The sequence below is a fragment of the Chiroxiphia lanceolata genome, chromosome 15 (assembly GCF_009829145.1).
Source record: "Chiroxiphia lanceolata isolate bChiLan1 chromosome 15, bChiLan1.pri, whole genome shotgun sequence".
In the NCBI taxonomy this organism is placed as follows: Eukaryota; Metazoa; Chordata; class Aves; order Passeriformes; family Pipridae; genus Chiroxiphia; species Chiroxiphia lanceolata.
The window spans coordinates 3000277-3013973 of NC_045651.1; the positions used below are offsets into that span (position 1 = coordinate 3000277).

At 42.6% G+C, this 13697-nt stretch overlaps 1 protein-coding gene across 5 annotated transcripts in view; it reads right to left on the bottom strand.

Moving 5' to 3' along the window:
* Nucleotides 1-522: 522 nt before the first annotated feature.
* Nucleotides 523-13697, bottom strand: part of LOC116794237 (protocadherin alpha-C1-like) — a 96626-nt gene continuing 83451 nt past the window's right edge. For 2 of the 5 annotated variants that reach the window (XM_032702765.1, XM_032702769.1), the window contains exon 4: nucleotides 523-2983. In XM_032702765.1, the coding sequence (XP_032558656.1) occupies nucleotides 2673-2983 (311 nt within the window). In that variant the 3' untranslated portion in view covers nucleotides 523-2672. The remainder of the gene's footprint in view (nucleotides 2984-13697) is intronic. The other 3 variants (XM_032702767.1, XM_032702768.1, XM_032702770.1) reach the window with 2 other exon arrangements.

The window sequence follows — 13697 nt, forward strand, 5'->3', positions numbered from 1 at the left end:
CCCCTGCAGTAAGCACCTGCATCAAAGGCAGCACTGGCAAACGTAATTTTGTGTTCAAACCAGCAAATTGGAGACATACTGCAGCTCTTGGTTCACTCTGATAGATGCAAGCCTTGGAAAACCTGCTGTGTATGACCACTGATGAAAAATGAATGAATTGGATTGGCTTGCATTGGGGAAAATGCAAGCACCCAAAAGAAGAACAAACACTCAATTAAGATCTAAAAATAATCAAATGTTAAAGATTCCTGTAAGAATTTAATCCTTGTGCTGGATTTTTGCCAGAGGTGTTGACAGAATGCCTTCATGATGAGTATAAAACAACTGTATCCTTCTGTGTGTTTAAGTTGCCACTGTAACTCCAGCTGATGAATGTTTTGGGAGGTCTTGGATTAGTCACCAAATAAAAAAAAGTACATCTAAATGTACTTGCATAGCACATTTGCATAAAGGGACAGTTCCCTCCCCAAAGCTTAATTTTTTTCCTCTTGTCTAGCCTTTAAAAGTGAATCAAGGATTCTCTTTCACAAGTAGCACCTTTTTATTGTCAGTAAAACAAGACTGGTAGCAAAAGAAAACTCTAAATAGACCACATGAGGCCATTGGTGGTTCATGCTTTGAGATATGAATTCTTTTATTAGAGCTTTTCTGTGATGTTTTAAGACTTGCTGCAGGTTCTTAAAAATGAATAGGAATTGTTCTATTCTGAACTGTCAGCAGTTTGGAAACTTAAAACATCCAGGACATGTCTCAAGAAATCCAGTTGTTCTCTTTGATCCTAGATTAAAGGGCCTGTTGGAAATTTCAGAGCTATGTAGTTTCTTACACAGTTCCAATTAACACGACACTTGAGCTTTATTCTGTGAATGTACAATAACGTAGAAAACTCCTTGGAATTCCCTCATCAGCCATATTCTATTTAAAAATACATGTATTGGTTTTATATCAACATCCTCAGCCACATTCAACACTCCATTTATACCCTCAGGTTTAATTCACAGAACTTCAGCTTCACAGATTCTTACCAATAAATCCCAAAATGCATGCATGGCTTGGTTTAAGAAAGATATTTTACTTGTGTTTCATACACAAAAGAACTGATAATCAACAGTGGCTTAAAAAAAATTAACACTACTGCACTTTTTCACAAGTGTACAAAAAAGAAATAATGAATTTACATTCAACGGTAAAGCTTAAAGTCCACTCTAATAATAGTTGCATTGACATTCACATACACAAGCACAGAATAAATATTTCAGGATTCTTATAAGAGCATACAGCATACATACAGTACTTGAATTTTACATAGGGAGTGTTAGTAGGGTCAGGAGTTCATAATCTCATAGAAAAGTTAAACTAAAATCAGAAAAGGTTGTGTGGGAGGTAACACCAAGGTACTGCACAGAGCTAGCAGGTTAATAAATCCATTTGTGTGAGGAGTTTGCTTCTGCTTCTTCATATTAGGACAGTTTGTTTGCAAAGGTGTATTCAAAGTGCAGATTAAGGAAAAAAAAAAAAAGAGAAGATATTCTTGTATTTATTAATACATGCAAGAGGCAGCCCTCAAGTCACCCGACAGAATAAAGCTGTTATTGGCAAGTGGCCGATATAATACAGATGTTTCAGGCAATTTTTCTAAAGCACTTTAATAGCAGCAATTGTAATTTATAATGGCTCTAGATTGACTTCTGTTTGGGTTAAAGGGCATCATATTTCTTTGACATTTACAGCTATATTTCTTTATAAATAAATATCTCAAATAACAAATAGCATAGTTAACGTTTCTTTTTTCTCTCTTTTGCATAAGTGTCGTGGAAAAACTCTGACTTTTTCAGAGACATAATGTGCAAAATAATGTTAGAGTGGAAATAGGGACACAGAGCATCACAGTTACATTCCTGGGATGTCGCCCAGCCCTTCTTACACTCTGAGGGCTGGTCTTGCCAGGGTAATGCAGGGCTTTAAGGGACAATTTTCCCAATGGCTTGCTTGGTAAATAGATATAATTTATGGTATCTTAAAGAGCTGTAAATGTGAGGTTTCATTTAAAGCAGTGTGTACAATACGTCATGTATAGGACTCAGTATTTCCACACAGTGACTTCTCAAGATCTGACAAGTCTGCTCATCTCCTTTCAGGTGTTTTCTCCCCAGCCTGAACATCTTTGAACATTTGTGTTCATTTGGTGTTTCCTCTGTTGCATATTTACCAGCTCTTCTTGCGTTTTATAATCTGATCTCGTATCACCTAACTGACATCTGCACACAAATATTTCCAATCAGATAGAGGGTGCACAACATTAAAACTTTTAAACCTGTCCTGTAAGTGTCATCAAGACAGGAGCACAGGAACCACAGTGCAGAGTCCAACCTCTCACTGGCTGTACTGTGAAGATTCTCCTTTTCGGCGTAGGAGAAAGGAAACTTGTGTCTGCTTTTTAGATTCTGAAAACAAGCCAGAGTGGAGAAAAAGAGTTAACACCAGACTTAATAAAGCTTTTAAGACAAAACCTGTTAAGCAATTTAGACAGACACTGAATTTCCTGCTGATTTTCTCAAGTCTGTACACACAGGAAATTTTTTAACAGTAGGAAGAAGTTGGGAGTTGCTACATAGGAGAAATCTGCCATTATTACAAAAACTGGCTAAGTGGGTTCTTTCAGTATAACCCCCTCACTGGTCACTGTTCTCAGTGGTGCTGTTGCCCTTTTCTTTTTTCTCCTGAGTCTTGTTTCCCTTCTTCTTTTTCTTCTTTTTCTTGGTCTCTTCCTTCTTGCCAAAGGTTATGAAGTCACTTTTGTCAATTTGGCTGTTTGGTGGCTCCTGCCGGATGGAGATGATTGCAGGAGATCCCGGGATAATGAATTTGTCTGGCAACTCACCAGGACCACCTTGTTTGGAATTGCCCGGTCCAAATTTAAAGGTCCAGCTGTTGCTGTTCACACCAGCTCCCACTGGGGGGGACACCTCTCCCGCCTCAGGTTCTGAAAAAGTCAAAACAGCAAGAAAAGCTTAAAGCATCATTAAATACAAGCCCTCAGTGAGCATCAGCCTCCCCTTCGAAAGCTCTGGCTTCAGCCTACGGTGACTCCTGGTTGCCTGGCTGCTCATCTGGGGGTTACCCACTGATCCTTGCCCAAGTTGCTCAGTGTTAGCACACACTGACTCACTCTGTGCATGGTTGGGCCCAAGAGGCTCTGGACTCTTGTGCCTTGAAACACGGTTATTCTTCATTCTTCTTTTGAATTTAGAGTATGTGAAATAAGAGATGGCTGTGATGCAGCCCACTGTAATGTTTTAAGGCAGGAAACACAAGCATGTGTGCTGCATGGCAAAAGAGTGTCAAAGTCTTCTGGGATAGGGTTAGAAGTGGCCAGGGCAGCCTTGGCATTATGCACATCCATTTGGGGTAATTTAGCAAACCATCCTCTCCAGGATTCCTCATGGAGGAAAAGAGTGTCTGAAGGGATGGTGTCAGAGGATGGACCCAGGCTCTGCTTGGTGGTGCTGAGCAACAGGACAAGAGGTAACAGAAACTGATGCTCAAGAAGTTCCTCCTGAACACGAGGAAGAACTTCTTTAGTGTGTGAGTGACCACACACTGGAACAGACTGCCCAGAGAGGGTGTGGAGTCTCCCTCACTGGTGATATTCCGGATGCAATCCTGTGCAAGTGCTCTGGGATGACCCTGCCTGAGCAGGGAGGTGGAACCAGATGACCCACTGTGGTCCCTTCCAACCTGATCCATCCTGTGATTCTGAGCTGGTGTGTCTCTGAGGCCAAGTAGCACATGTTTGTGTCTGTGTGTGTGCAGTGTGGCTGAGCAGCAGACATGGCCCTAGAGCAAAACCAGGAGGGAACTGAACTGTCTGGGTAGAGATACTGCAGGACTCCTTCCATCAGGGTGCACAATCTGGTCTCAGAAATACCCATGGTCTTCAGAGAATATCCTGGTATTTTTTACAGATCACAGCATTTTATAGAGGCAAATATAAAGTTCTTTCCCCAGATTTAGGTTTGCATTTTGAAGCAAGTTTTAATTTTATTTCCATGATTTTGATTAGATTGAGCTAATCGGATTAAAATGCTTGCGTGTGTTGCTCTGACAAGGACAATTTTATAGAATAATGAATTGCAACACAATTAGGTTCTTCCATGAGAGAAATTCTTAAAACCTGATTGTTTTCTTTCCTCTGAAACTTTGAAAGCTTGTTGTAATTTACATAACTCCCAGTTTTGAATAGCAACAAACATCTATTTTAATATATCATTTCAAGTGTTTAAAGGACTCTAATCAGGGGAAGGTTCAATGTTTATGCACTGATGCTAAAGCCCTCAAATCAGATGAAAATATTCTTATCTACACCCTAAAAATACAGTATCAAAACACAGGACCTCTCACACTAGTAACATTCCCAGCCACACACAAACCCTTGCAATAGCACACAAAAAATCCCAATACCATTGATTAAGTCTCAGCATCATGTATCAGAGCTGTCCAGTTGAAGAGGTAAAGATGTTTGGGGTAAGGAAGGATGTGGGAACTGTGCTGATACAAGGATGGGTTGGACAACCATTTGAGAGGGACTCCATTCCCTTGGAAAAGGAGGGAAGGGCACGGAAAGATGGAGAAGAAATGTCTCCCACTGGTAAAAGAGGACGGGAAGAGAAAACAAAACAGACAATGTAGAGAGAGAGATCTCCAAGGTTTTGCCAGTAAACATCAGCTACTGGCTGCTCTGTACCCCTGTAGCAGTAATGAAGAACACTGCATTTGTTTTAGCAGCTATTTCATGAAATGAAGAGCATCTCCTCTATTTCTTACTCTCTAATGATACTTCATCTCCTGTAACACTGCTTGTACAGTTTTTTATTTTATGAAATAAACTGTGTGTTGTGCATGCAGACATAAGAGTCTCCTGGTTCAAAAGCTAAAAAAAGCATATTCTGCTGCTTGACAACCTTCCTCCTGCCTGGCAGCAAAATAAACACGTCTGGGAAGCATGATTCCTTTTTTAAGCTTTTCTGTACTTACACAGGATGTCCAAAGTTACAGAGCCAAAGAAACATGTAAACACAACATATTGGGAACTATCTCTGAGACCATCTATGTAACAGGTTTGGCACATGGAATCTTTGGCATCTTTGAACCTCCACAGCACATGGAGGTGACACGACTGTTTTACAATGGGATCTTTATTCAAGAAGAGACTGTACATTTCTTTTCCCCCTAATATCGTATTCAAGGATGAAGAAGCTTTAACTTTGAGCTTATGTCCTTTCCAGGAAGAGCTGAAGTTGTTTTAGTGACCTTAACCTATCTAGTCTCAATATATTTTAGAAGTTATTAATAATGTGAAAGTTCCTCTATTTTATTAGTTGTAGTTTTCTGTAAATCTCTTCCAGTCTTAACTGTCAACTTCAGATTTTTTACATGTTTCCTGTTAGTAACAGCAGTGTCCTAGAAAGTACTTTCATAATAAATGCATTAATATGAACCAGCTTTCATTCCTGCTTAATAAATTGTTTTGCTCAGGTACAATTTATATCACTTTTGTTTCTCTGAGATGATGAATTACAAAGGTGAATTTGTGTGTCTTGGTCTTTTTCCAAATTATTAATCCATTGGCTTTCTACAGCAATACAAAAATGTGAGCTTTCATATTGTGCCTAATAAATTAAGCCCTATTTGACAAATAAATCCTTTCTTTTTTCCCAACAAGCCCATAGAACATTCATTCTAAACAACATTGGCCCAGCCCCAATGCTCTTTTTCTGTTCCTGGCAGGAAAAAGACAGCTGAAGGTGACCTCAAATCATGTTTGACTCCACCCTTGCTCTGGTTGGGGAGAACCCTGCAGCAGTGAATAGCAGAGAAACTACTTTGAAGAGTACAGAGTGACAAGACTCTATGGACTGCAGGGCCACCACAGCACAGCTGAAATGACACAGTGTGTGGCTGTGCCACTTTTGTGTGAGCACAGAATCATGGAATTGACTGGATTCAAATGGATCTTAAAAGATCATCCTGTTCCAACCCCCTGCCATGGGCAGGGACACCTTCCACTAGCCCAGGTTGCTCCAAGCCCCGTCCAACCTGACCTTGGACACTTCCAGGGATGGGGCAGCCACAGCTTCTCTGGGCAGCCTGTGCCACGGCCTCCCCACCCTCACAGGGAACAATTTCTTTCTAATATCCCATCTAACCCTGCCCTCTGGCAGTGGGAAGCCATTCCCCCTTGTCCTGTCACTCCAGGCCCTTGTAAATAGTCCCTCTCCATCCTCCCTGTCAGCTCCCTTCAGGCACTGGAAAGCTGCAATTACATCACCCCAAACCTTCTCCAGGCTGAGCAATCCCAACTCTCTCAGTCTTTCCTCACAGGAGAGCTCTCCATCCCTCTAATCAACTTATTAGGTTGGACACAAGATGTAAGACAATGACAATGACTTTATGTTACCCATTTTCCCACACAAATACAGCAAAGTGCAAGAACCCAGGGTATCCCTAAGGTACAGTATCTCCTGCATGAAACCTCTTGCCAGACTAATCGGGTGCACAAACACATCTGCATCACTGAAATCTAATTCAGAGCAGGATATTGACCCTTTAATCTCGTTCTGCCTGGACAAATCCACTCCCCAGATGAAGCCAGTAACATTTGCTCCAAAACCATCTGACATCATGTATCCAAACACAACAAACCCATCACACCCACCCTGGAATCAGGGCTCTGTCAGACTGGGGGGGTTTGCTTCCCTTTCTGTGTGGTTTTCTCCCAGACCCCAAATATGTTTGCTGTCCATACAAACTAAGCATTTTAAATTCTCCTTAATACTCACTAAGCCAAAGGAAACTAATTATCCCTAGAGCTGTGTGGAGAGCTCACATACAAAAAAGACAGAGACAGACGGAACCTAATGAGTTAATAGCCATCATTTCCTACCAGTGGGGCTTCACCAGCCTCCTCAGGAAATTCCTCTTCTTCGTGATTTACCTGATAACATGTGTGTTTATCTGGATTGGCAGGCTGGAAGGTCACAGTTCAGCTGTACTAACAATGTTTAGGCATTTCAGATCAAGGAGAAATGTCATCTACTACCTATTTCCAAAGCTTCCTCAAACATCTCTTCTGTTTCTTATCAGCAGGAGTTCAACAAAAAAACCTTCCCACTTAGATGCTATTTTACATTTAATGGGATTAGTTGTACTTCTCTTGCATATTTTCTGGGTCTTACTGAATGCTTCAAAGTTGTTTATTAAACTTAGAGGAAAATCTAAATAAAGCAAACCTGCCAGTTATATTCATGACACTTAATTTAAGACATTACACTTCTTTTCTTCCTACAGTACGGAGGATTGTACTGGGTTGCCAGTGTTCCTACATAAAAGTTCAGAGTCTGGTCATTTCCTGGTATAACTCATAGGATTACTTTGGAGACTGCCCCTTCACTTTATTCTAAAGGAATACAGCAGATTTCATGTTCAATGACCAAATAATTAAATTTTTAAATGCTTGCATGCAGCAGAACCCAAAATCTAGGCTGCACCTGCAGGTCCTGATGGTTCTTCGCCCGTGTGTCTGCAAGCTAAAATGGGAGATGAACTTTTCACCCCTTCCATCTTTTACTCTCACCGAAATACAAGTGTCTCAGTAGACTTTAAATGGAACCCAGAGCAGCAGAGACTCTGCAGTCGAGTAGATCACATATTTAGATGGTATGAAATGACTTCTAGGCTGTCTTTCGAAATACTTCTTTTTCTATCCCGTGACTGCTGTCTGAACTGCACAGGCAGATTTACACATAAAAAACCACCAAACATACTCTAAAATCACCTATCTGACAGCTTTAGGGAGTAGGGTACGGCGTATAGCTATTTTTTTTTCCTCTTCCAGAAGCATTTACTGGTCACATGCTGTAGCCCTCTACTTCTCACAGGACTTAAAAACCACAGAAATCTCGGTCAACAGGCCCTGGTTCAACAAGCCCTAATTGCTCTGAAAGCACCTGATTTCCTACACATTGTCAGATAGAAACTGTCATATCACACTGAAAAACTGTGGCTGTCCCATCCCTGGAAGTGTTCAAGGCCAGGCTGGACAGGACCCTGAGCAACCTGGTCTAGTGGAAGGTGTCCCTGCCCATGGCAGGAGGTGGAACAAGGTGAGCTTTAGATCTCTTCCAATCCAAACCATTCCATGATTCTATGTGGATGTCATAGATTCCAAGGTCCCATCATGGGGGCAGGTTGCAGGTGAGCTCTGTCACCTCACTGAGCACCAAGCTCCTCCCCTGCCTGCTCCAGGCAGTCCTGCTTTCAGCACACAGGGTTTCCAGTGGTATCTAAGTCTCCCCATACTCTGTGCAGGAGAGCCCAGGCATCAGCTACAAGGAACAGGTTTCCTAAAATTTTGCCTGTAGCAGTTGTGGGCACCTTCTTTTTATTTTTCTTAGAGATCCACAGAGTAAAACATCCCTTTTCTAAATTCAACCACCAAAACAAAGGCATCCTCTGTCTAATTTAACTGCTGCTACAGTATGTAAAGAGAGACAGAAGACAGTTCAACCCACCCAGCTAAAATGCCTGGTTTTAGATGCACTGAATTTTCTCTGTTCCTCTCCTCTCTCTGCTGGAGCTGTATTACCTTTGCTTCTTTACAGATAAAGCCCAGCCAGAAAATTTATACTAGACAGCTAACTTTTGGATGGCTGGTGAAAAAGGAGCTGAATTCTACCCTCAGGAGCAAGCTAAGCAGCACCATGGCTTGGGGGGTGTTGTACTAATGACCATGCCAGAACATTTCAAAAAAAAGAAAAAGTTTGAAACTAATCCCTTTAACGGGGACAGCCACAAAAAATCCCGTGCAACTGTTTGCAAGATGAGGCCACTTTCTCAGCCCTAATCCTTTCATGGGATTTTCATTTGGGCAAGCACTGGCATGTTCTGTTCAGAAATACCTGAGAGAGCTCAGCCATGTTGTTAAGACTGCACCATTTCCACCCCTTAAAAGGCCACGTTTCAGTTCTGGCAGCAAAGACACCAGGACAGCTCAGAACCTGTGCTGCAGAACTCCAAAGGTCTGTCACTGAGATTTCAGGTGCTGCCTTCTCAGAGGCAGAATTTGCAAATTCACTCAACTCAAGGGCTGGCTTCCATCAGCTTGTAAAACCACCCAAGCTGAGAGGTAATACTGAGTGATGGGTACAAACAGTCTGAAATGGAGATGCTTTCTAAATTTGGGGCAAAATGTCTGCTCATGGCACATGTCATCACTCAGCCCAGGAATCGATATCCCATCAGGTCTGGGCTAAGCCTGTAATTTCCATCTAACTGACATTTTTCTCTCTTTTGGGGAGGCCTTGGGTTTTTTTTCCTGTCCCTGTATAGCCCCACAGCTCCAATCTGGTGTTTGCTAGGAACAGGTGGTGCTTGCTTCCCCTAATGCGAGCTGCCCATATACTCTGAGCGTCATTACATGGGCTCTACCTCCTATGCCTCTGCTGCTTTCTTAAAGAACCTTTGTCAGAAGAAGGCTAACTCATGTTAGAACAGATGTGGCCCTGCTCAAGGGGGAGAAGGGGAAAGCATTTCTGTGCAGCTCTGTCTCCCTGCAGAGCCATTTCTGACTGTGTGACATGCTCAGCCAAGACAGCAGCTTGTTTTCGCCCTGTCCCACCCCTCTCACCACTCACCACTTTGTCCCTGTCTTCAAAAATTTGGTGGCTCGTGGACTCAGAAAATCGTTTAGGGAAAAGCTTTCAATCAAAACTTCTGTCACTATTAAAGGAAATATTTTTCAGTGTTCTTTCCCCACACAGCAGAACAGGCCGACTAAAGCCACCGTGAGACTCAGAACACCCCGTCATTAATCACAGCCCCTTCTGTCCGCAGGTCAAAGGAGCAAAACACATTAATTAAATGAATTTATTTAAAACTGAGATCAGGCAATAAGCAGGAAGCAAATTGCAGAGAAAGCTAGTCATTAACCTGATTTCTCTCTTCCCTGCCTCCTCTGCTGATGCTGTACTGACTGCAGCCTCTGCCTCTGGCAGGCTTAATGAATATTCACCATGATAAAGAGTCTGACATTCTGCACTGATTCTGAAGCAGCACATCCAATGCAAACAGCGTGCTCTGAAAAACCCTCTCTGTGTCATTTGGAGGATCTTTGTGGACATTCTGGCTTCACTGATCATCCCTAAGCCTTTTTGGGATTAAAATGCCCATTTAATCTTTTTTTTTTTTTCCTTGAAAAACGAAACAAATTAAAAAAAACCCAACAAACCCACGAAAAAAGGAAGCAAATAAAAATCCATCATCAGCATGATACAAAGACAGATATAGAACTGAAAGACAGAGGAATGATTCAGTCAGAACAAAATTGAACCATTTTAACTATCACTTTGCCAAATAATCCCAGCTCTCTCTAGTGACTGTGTCAATTTGGAGTCTTAAAGAAACACCCAAATAATTCTCACTTTCTGTTCTCCCATCTGTTTGACCCGTTCTGCATTAAGGAATCAGAGACAGGAGGAATGAACCAAATGAAAACTTCTCCCCACGAAGAAGCCTGTAGCTTTAATCCAGTGCTTGGATTTAAAGTCAGTATTATTAAAGAGGGTAATTATAGCACATATGCTGTAGGAGATCTGTAACCCCCCACTGCTCCAACATCCAGTCCCAAAGCAGGGGGTGGGCACGGAGGTCACTTCCAGCTCACTGCCAGGTTACTGTCCATGCTGACACTGGCAATTAATATAAACAAAGATTATTTACCTCGTTACAAGAAAGCAACCTTACATGGCTGTGTATTAAAGTAATTGTCTCAGCCACCAAATAGCTCTGCCAGTATATTCTGAGAGATGAGAAAGCAAAATTTAATTTGCTTCCTACCACAGCCTGCTGTGGTAAGAGCACAACAAAGAGTAAATGGCTTCTCACAGATGCTGAAGAAGCAAACAGAGCAGTTCCTCTCATTCTTTGTTCACTAAAAGAGGCTTTTCCTCCTATAAAAATATCAACCTTCTCAGCTAATATCCTTTTAGTGCTGTACCTGTCCCTAGTCCTGCTACCACAGGTAGACCTTGCCTTGGAAAGCACAAATTTTAACCCTTTCCTCAGGAAACGGAGGGCTAATCTGCTGCATCACTGAGACAGCATGTCCACACATCCAGGATGCTCCTTGTCATCTTTTCAGCTCTAATTTAACGTTGGATTTGGGGAGATGCAGCATTTGAATGTTTGTGTCGCATGCAGAGGTCATCAGGGAGAGATTAGTCCTGCAATGTAAGATAGATATATTTTTATCTGGGCATTTCCCCATGTCTGCAGGCTCACAGTGACTGTTTTTTAAGAGTTCATAGCTGAAAACAGCAAAAAAACCCCCTTCAAACAAAACAAACCTCAAACCAACCAAACAATAAACCCCCAAATTATTTTCATCTCATAAATGTTAATACAGTGTGGGCAGTTAAAGCACCAGCCCTTCTGCCCTTGTTTTAATGCAAACAATAAGGGAAAGAGCAGGGAGTAGCATAGGAAAATTGAATTTGGGGTTGGAGAGACTGCTCTGCCCCTCAGTACTCAGGAGGGGAGAGGGTGGTGTGGGTAGAGGCTGGGGACAATGTTCCCCTGAGGACCTGTGGTGGGTGCTGACCTCCATCTAAGAGAAGGCTTTTCTTTGCCTTCCTGTCAAACCAGGTGCAATGTAGCCTAAATGCCCTAATTAAATGTCCTTAAATGCACTAAACTGAATGACTACAGCAGCAAGCAGCTACCCAGACCTCTGCTCAAGGCTGATTTTAGGAGTGCTAGGTGATACATCCCAAAAATGTGGACTTTGAGGTACACCTTTAAAAATTGGGATGTCTGCTTTGTGGCTCAAATGTCCCTCTGGACGTGACCAGGAGAGGGGTGGCACTCTAACTGCTTCCATCAGGCTGCTGCTGTGGGTGGGGGCTGCCTCTGTCATATAAGGACATGAAATATTGCAAAGAGAGTAAAAGTCACTGCAGAAAACAAAGCTATGAATGTCGGGAAGACAAAACACATCTGGGCACTGCTTGGTCTCATGTTATGGAAAGCCAATTCTGGTTACTGTGTTCTGTCAAATCTAAATAACAAACAGTTTGACTCTTACGTACAAGCCCTTTTATTTGAGAGACAACAGGCTCACAGAGCATCGTAAATCCTGCCGTGAAGGTGAAAAGGAGGAAGCATTTCCTGGCTGCTGCTGGAGCCTGTAACAGTACCCTGCAGCCAGCCAGCCCCCTCCTCCCCTTGCTCTCTGCTAGATGAGCTGCTGAATCGAGGCCAAGAGCACAGACTTGCAATCCCAGTCGACTCCTGCCACTGGAGGCCACTCTGCTTCTATGGGGTGAACAGCATCAGCTCAGACTCCTGCCTACAGCCACTGCAGCCACGTTATGTCTCAGCCCCCATCTCCATGGCTGGCTGTGCTTGATTGCCCAAAGAAGGAAAAATTCAGGTTACTTGAAAGGAAGGATTTAAGTGTTCCAGTGTTGGATTGTTTTTTACAAGGGCCTGGAGGGACGGAACAAGGGGGGATGGCTTCAAAGTGACAGAGAGCAGGTTCAGATCAGGATATTAGGAAAAAATTCTTTACTAGGAGGTGGTGAGGCCCTGGCACAGGTTGCTCAGGGAAGTTGTGGATCCCCATCCTTGGAAATATTTAAGGCCAGGTTGGATGGGGCTTGAAGCAACCTGGGCTAGCAGAAGGTGTCCCTGCCCATGGCAAGGGGTTGGAACAAAATCATCTTTAAGGTCCTCTCCAACCCAGGCCGTTCTATGATTCTGTGATTTCCTGGACAGGCTCAGCTTGTTTTTATTTGTGTTCACCTTGGGCAGTGAACACTGCTGAGAAAATTGAGTTTAATTCAGTCCTTCCTGCTTACCCTCAACAAAACTGTTTACCATGTACCAGTCCCTACAGCTCTGAAAACCTTCTGCAGGTAATCTTACCTGAGCACAGTCCACATCACTGCTGGTGCACAAAGCCCAGCACAGCTCCTGGTAGGCAAGAGAGAATCCCCACCATTTAACTGAGCAGAGTTAACAGAAAGACAGCAACTATGGAAACTTAAAGCATCAATTTTAGCCTTTCAAGGCAGAATCTAATTTTAACCAACTAATTGGATGAAGTAGTAGTGAAAGAGAAAGGGACACATTTCTGTCAGTGCTCTTAGAGGCATCTATTTTAAACATGAATGAATGTGTGAGCTTCACCACTCACGGAGGATAGAATAGTAATGGATCAGGGACACATGAGAAATGGTCTTACAAGATAATTTTTTTTTCTCACTTTATCATCTATGTTTAGCTTACAGACTTCAGCCATTCCTATTGTAGATGGCTCCCACCCCTGCAGCCCAAACCATTGCAATCTCCAGACCAGATGATTACAGGGTAAAGCTTTCTGCTTCTTAAAGGAAAAAAAAAACAACCACACAAAGCTTCAGAGAGTGGGAAATGCAGTTCCTTGTCTCTCAGAGGTTGAAGGTGGCTCTGTGCTCTGAACTTCAGAGCTGATACCTGTTCCCTGGCTCCCTGTGGCTCTGGTCACAAATAAAGGGATCATTTTACTGGTATTTTATGGATGAAACCTGAAACTGGCCTTTTCTCTATCTGCATCATAAAAGGGAAGAAGGGGTGCTGTTACTGTTTTGTTTAGTTTAATT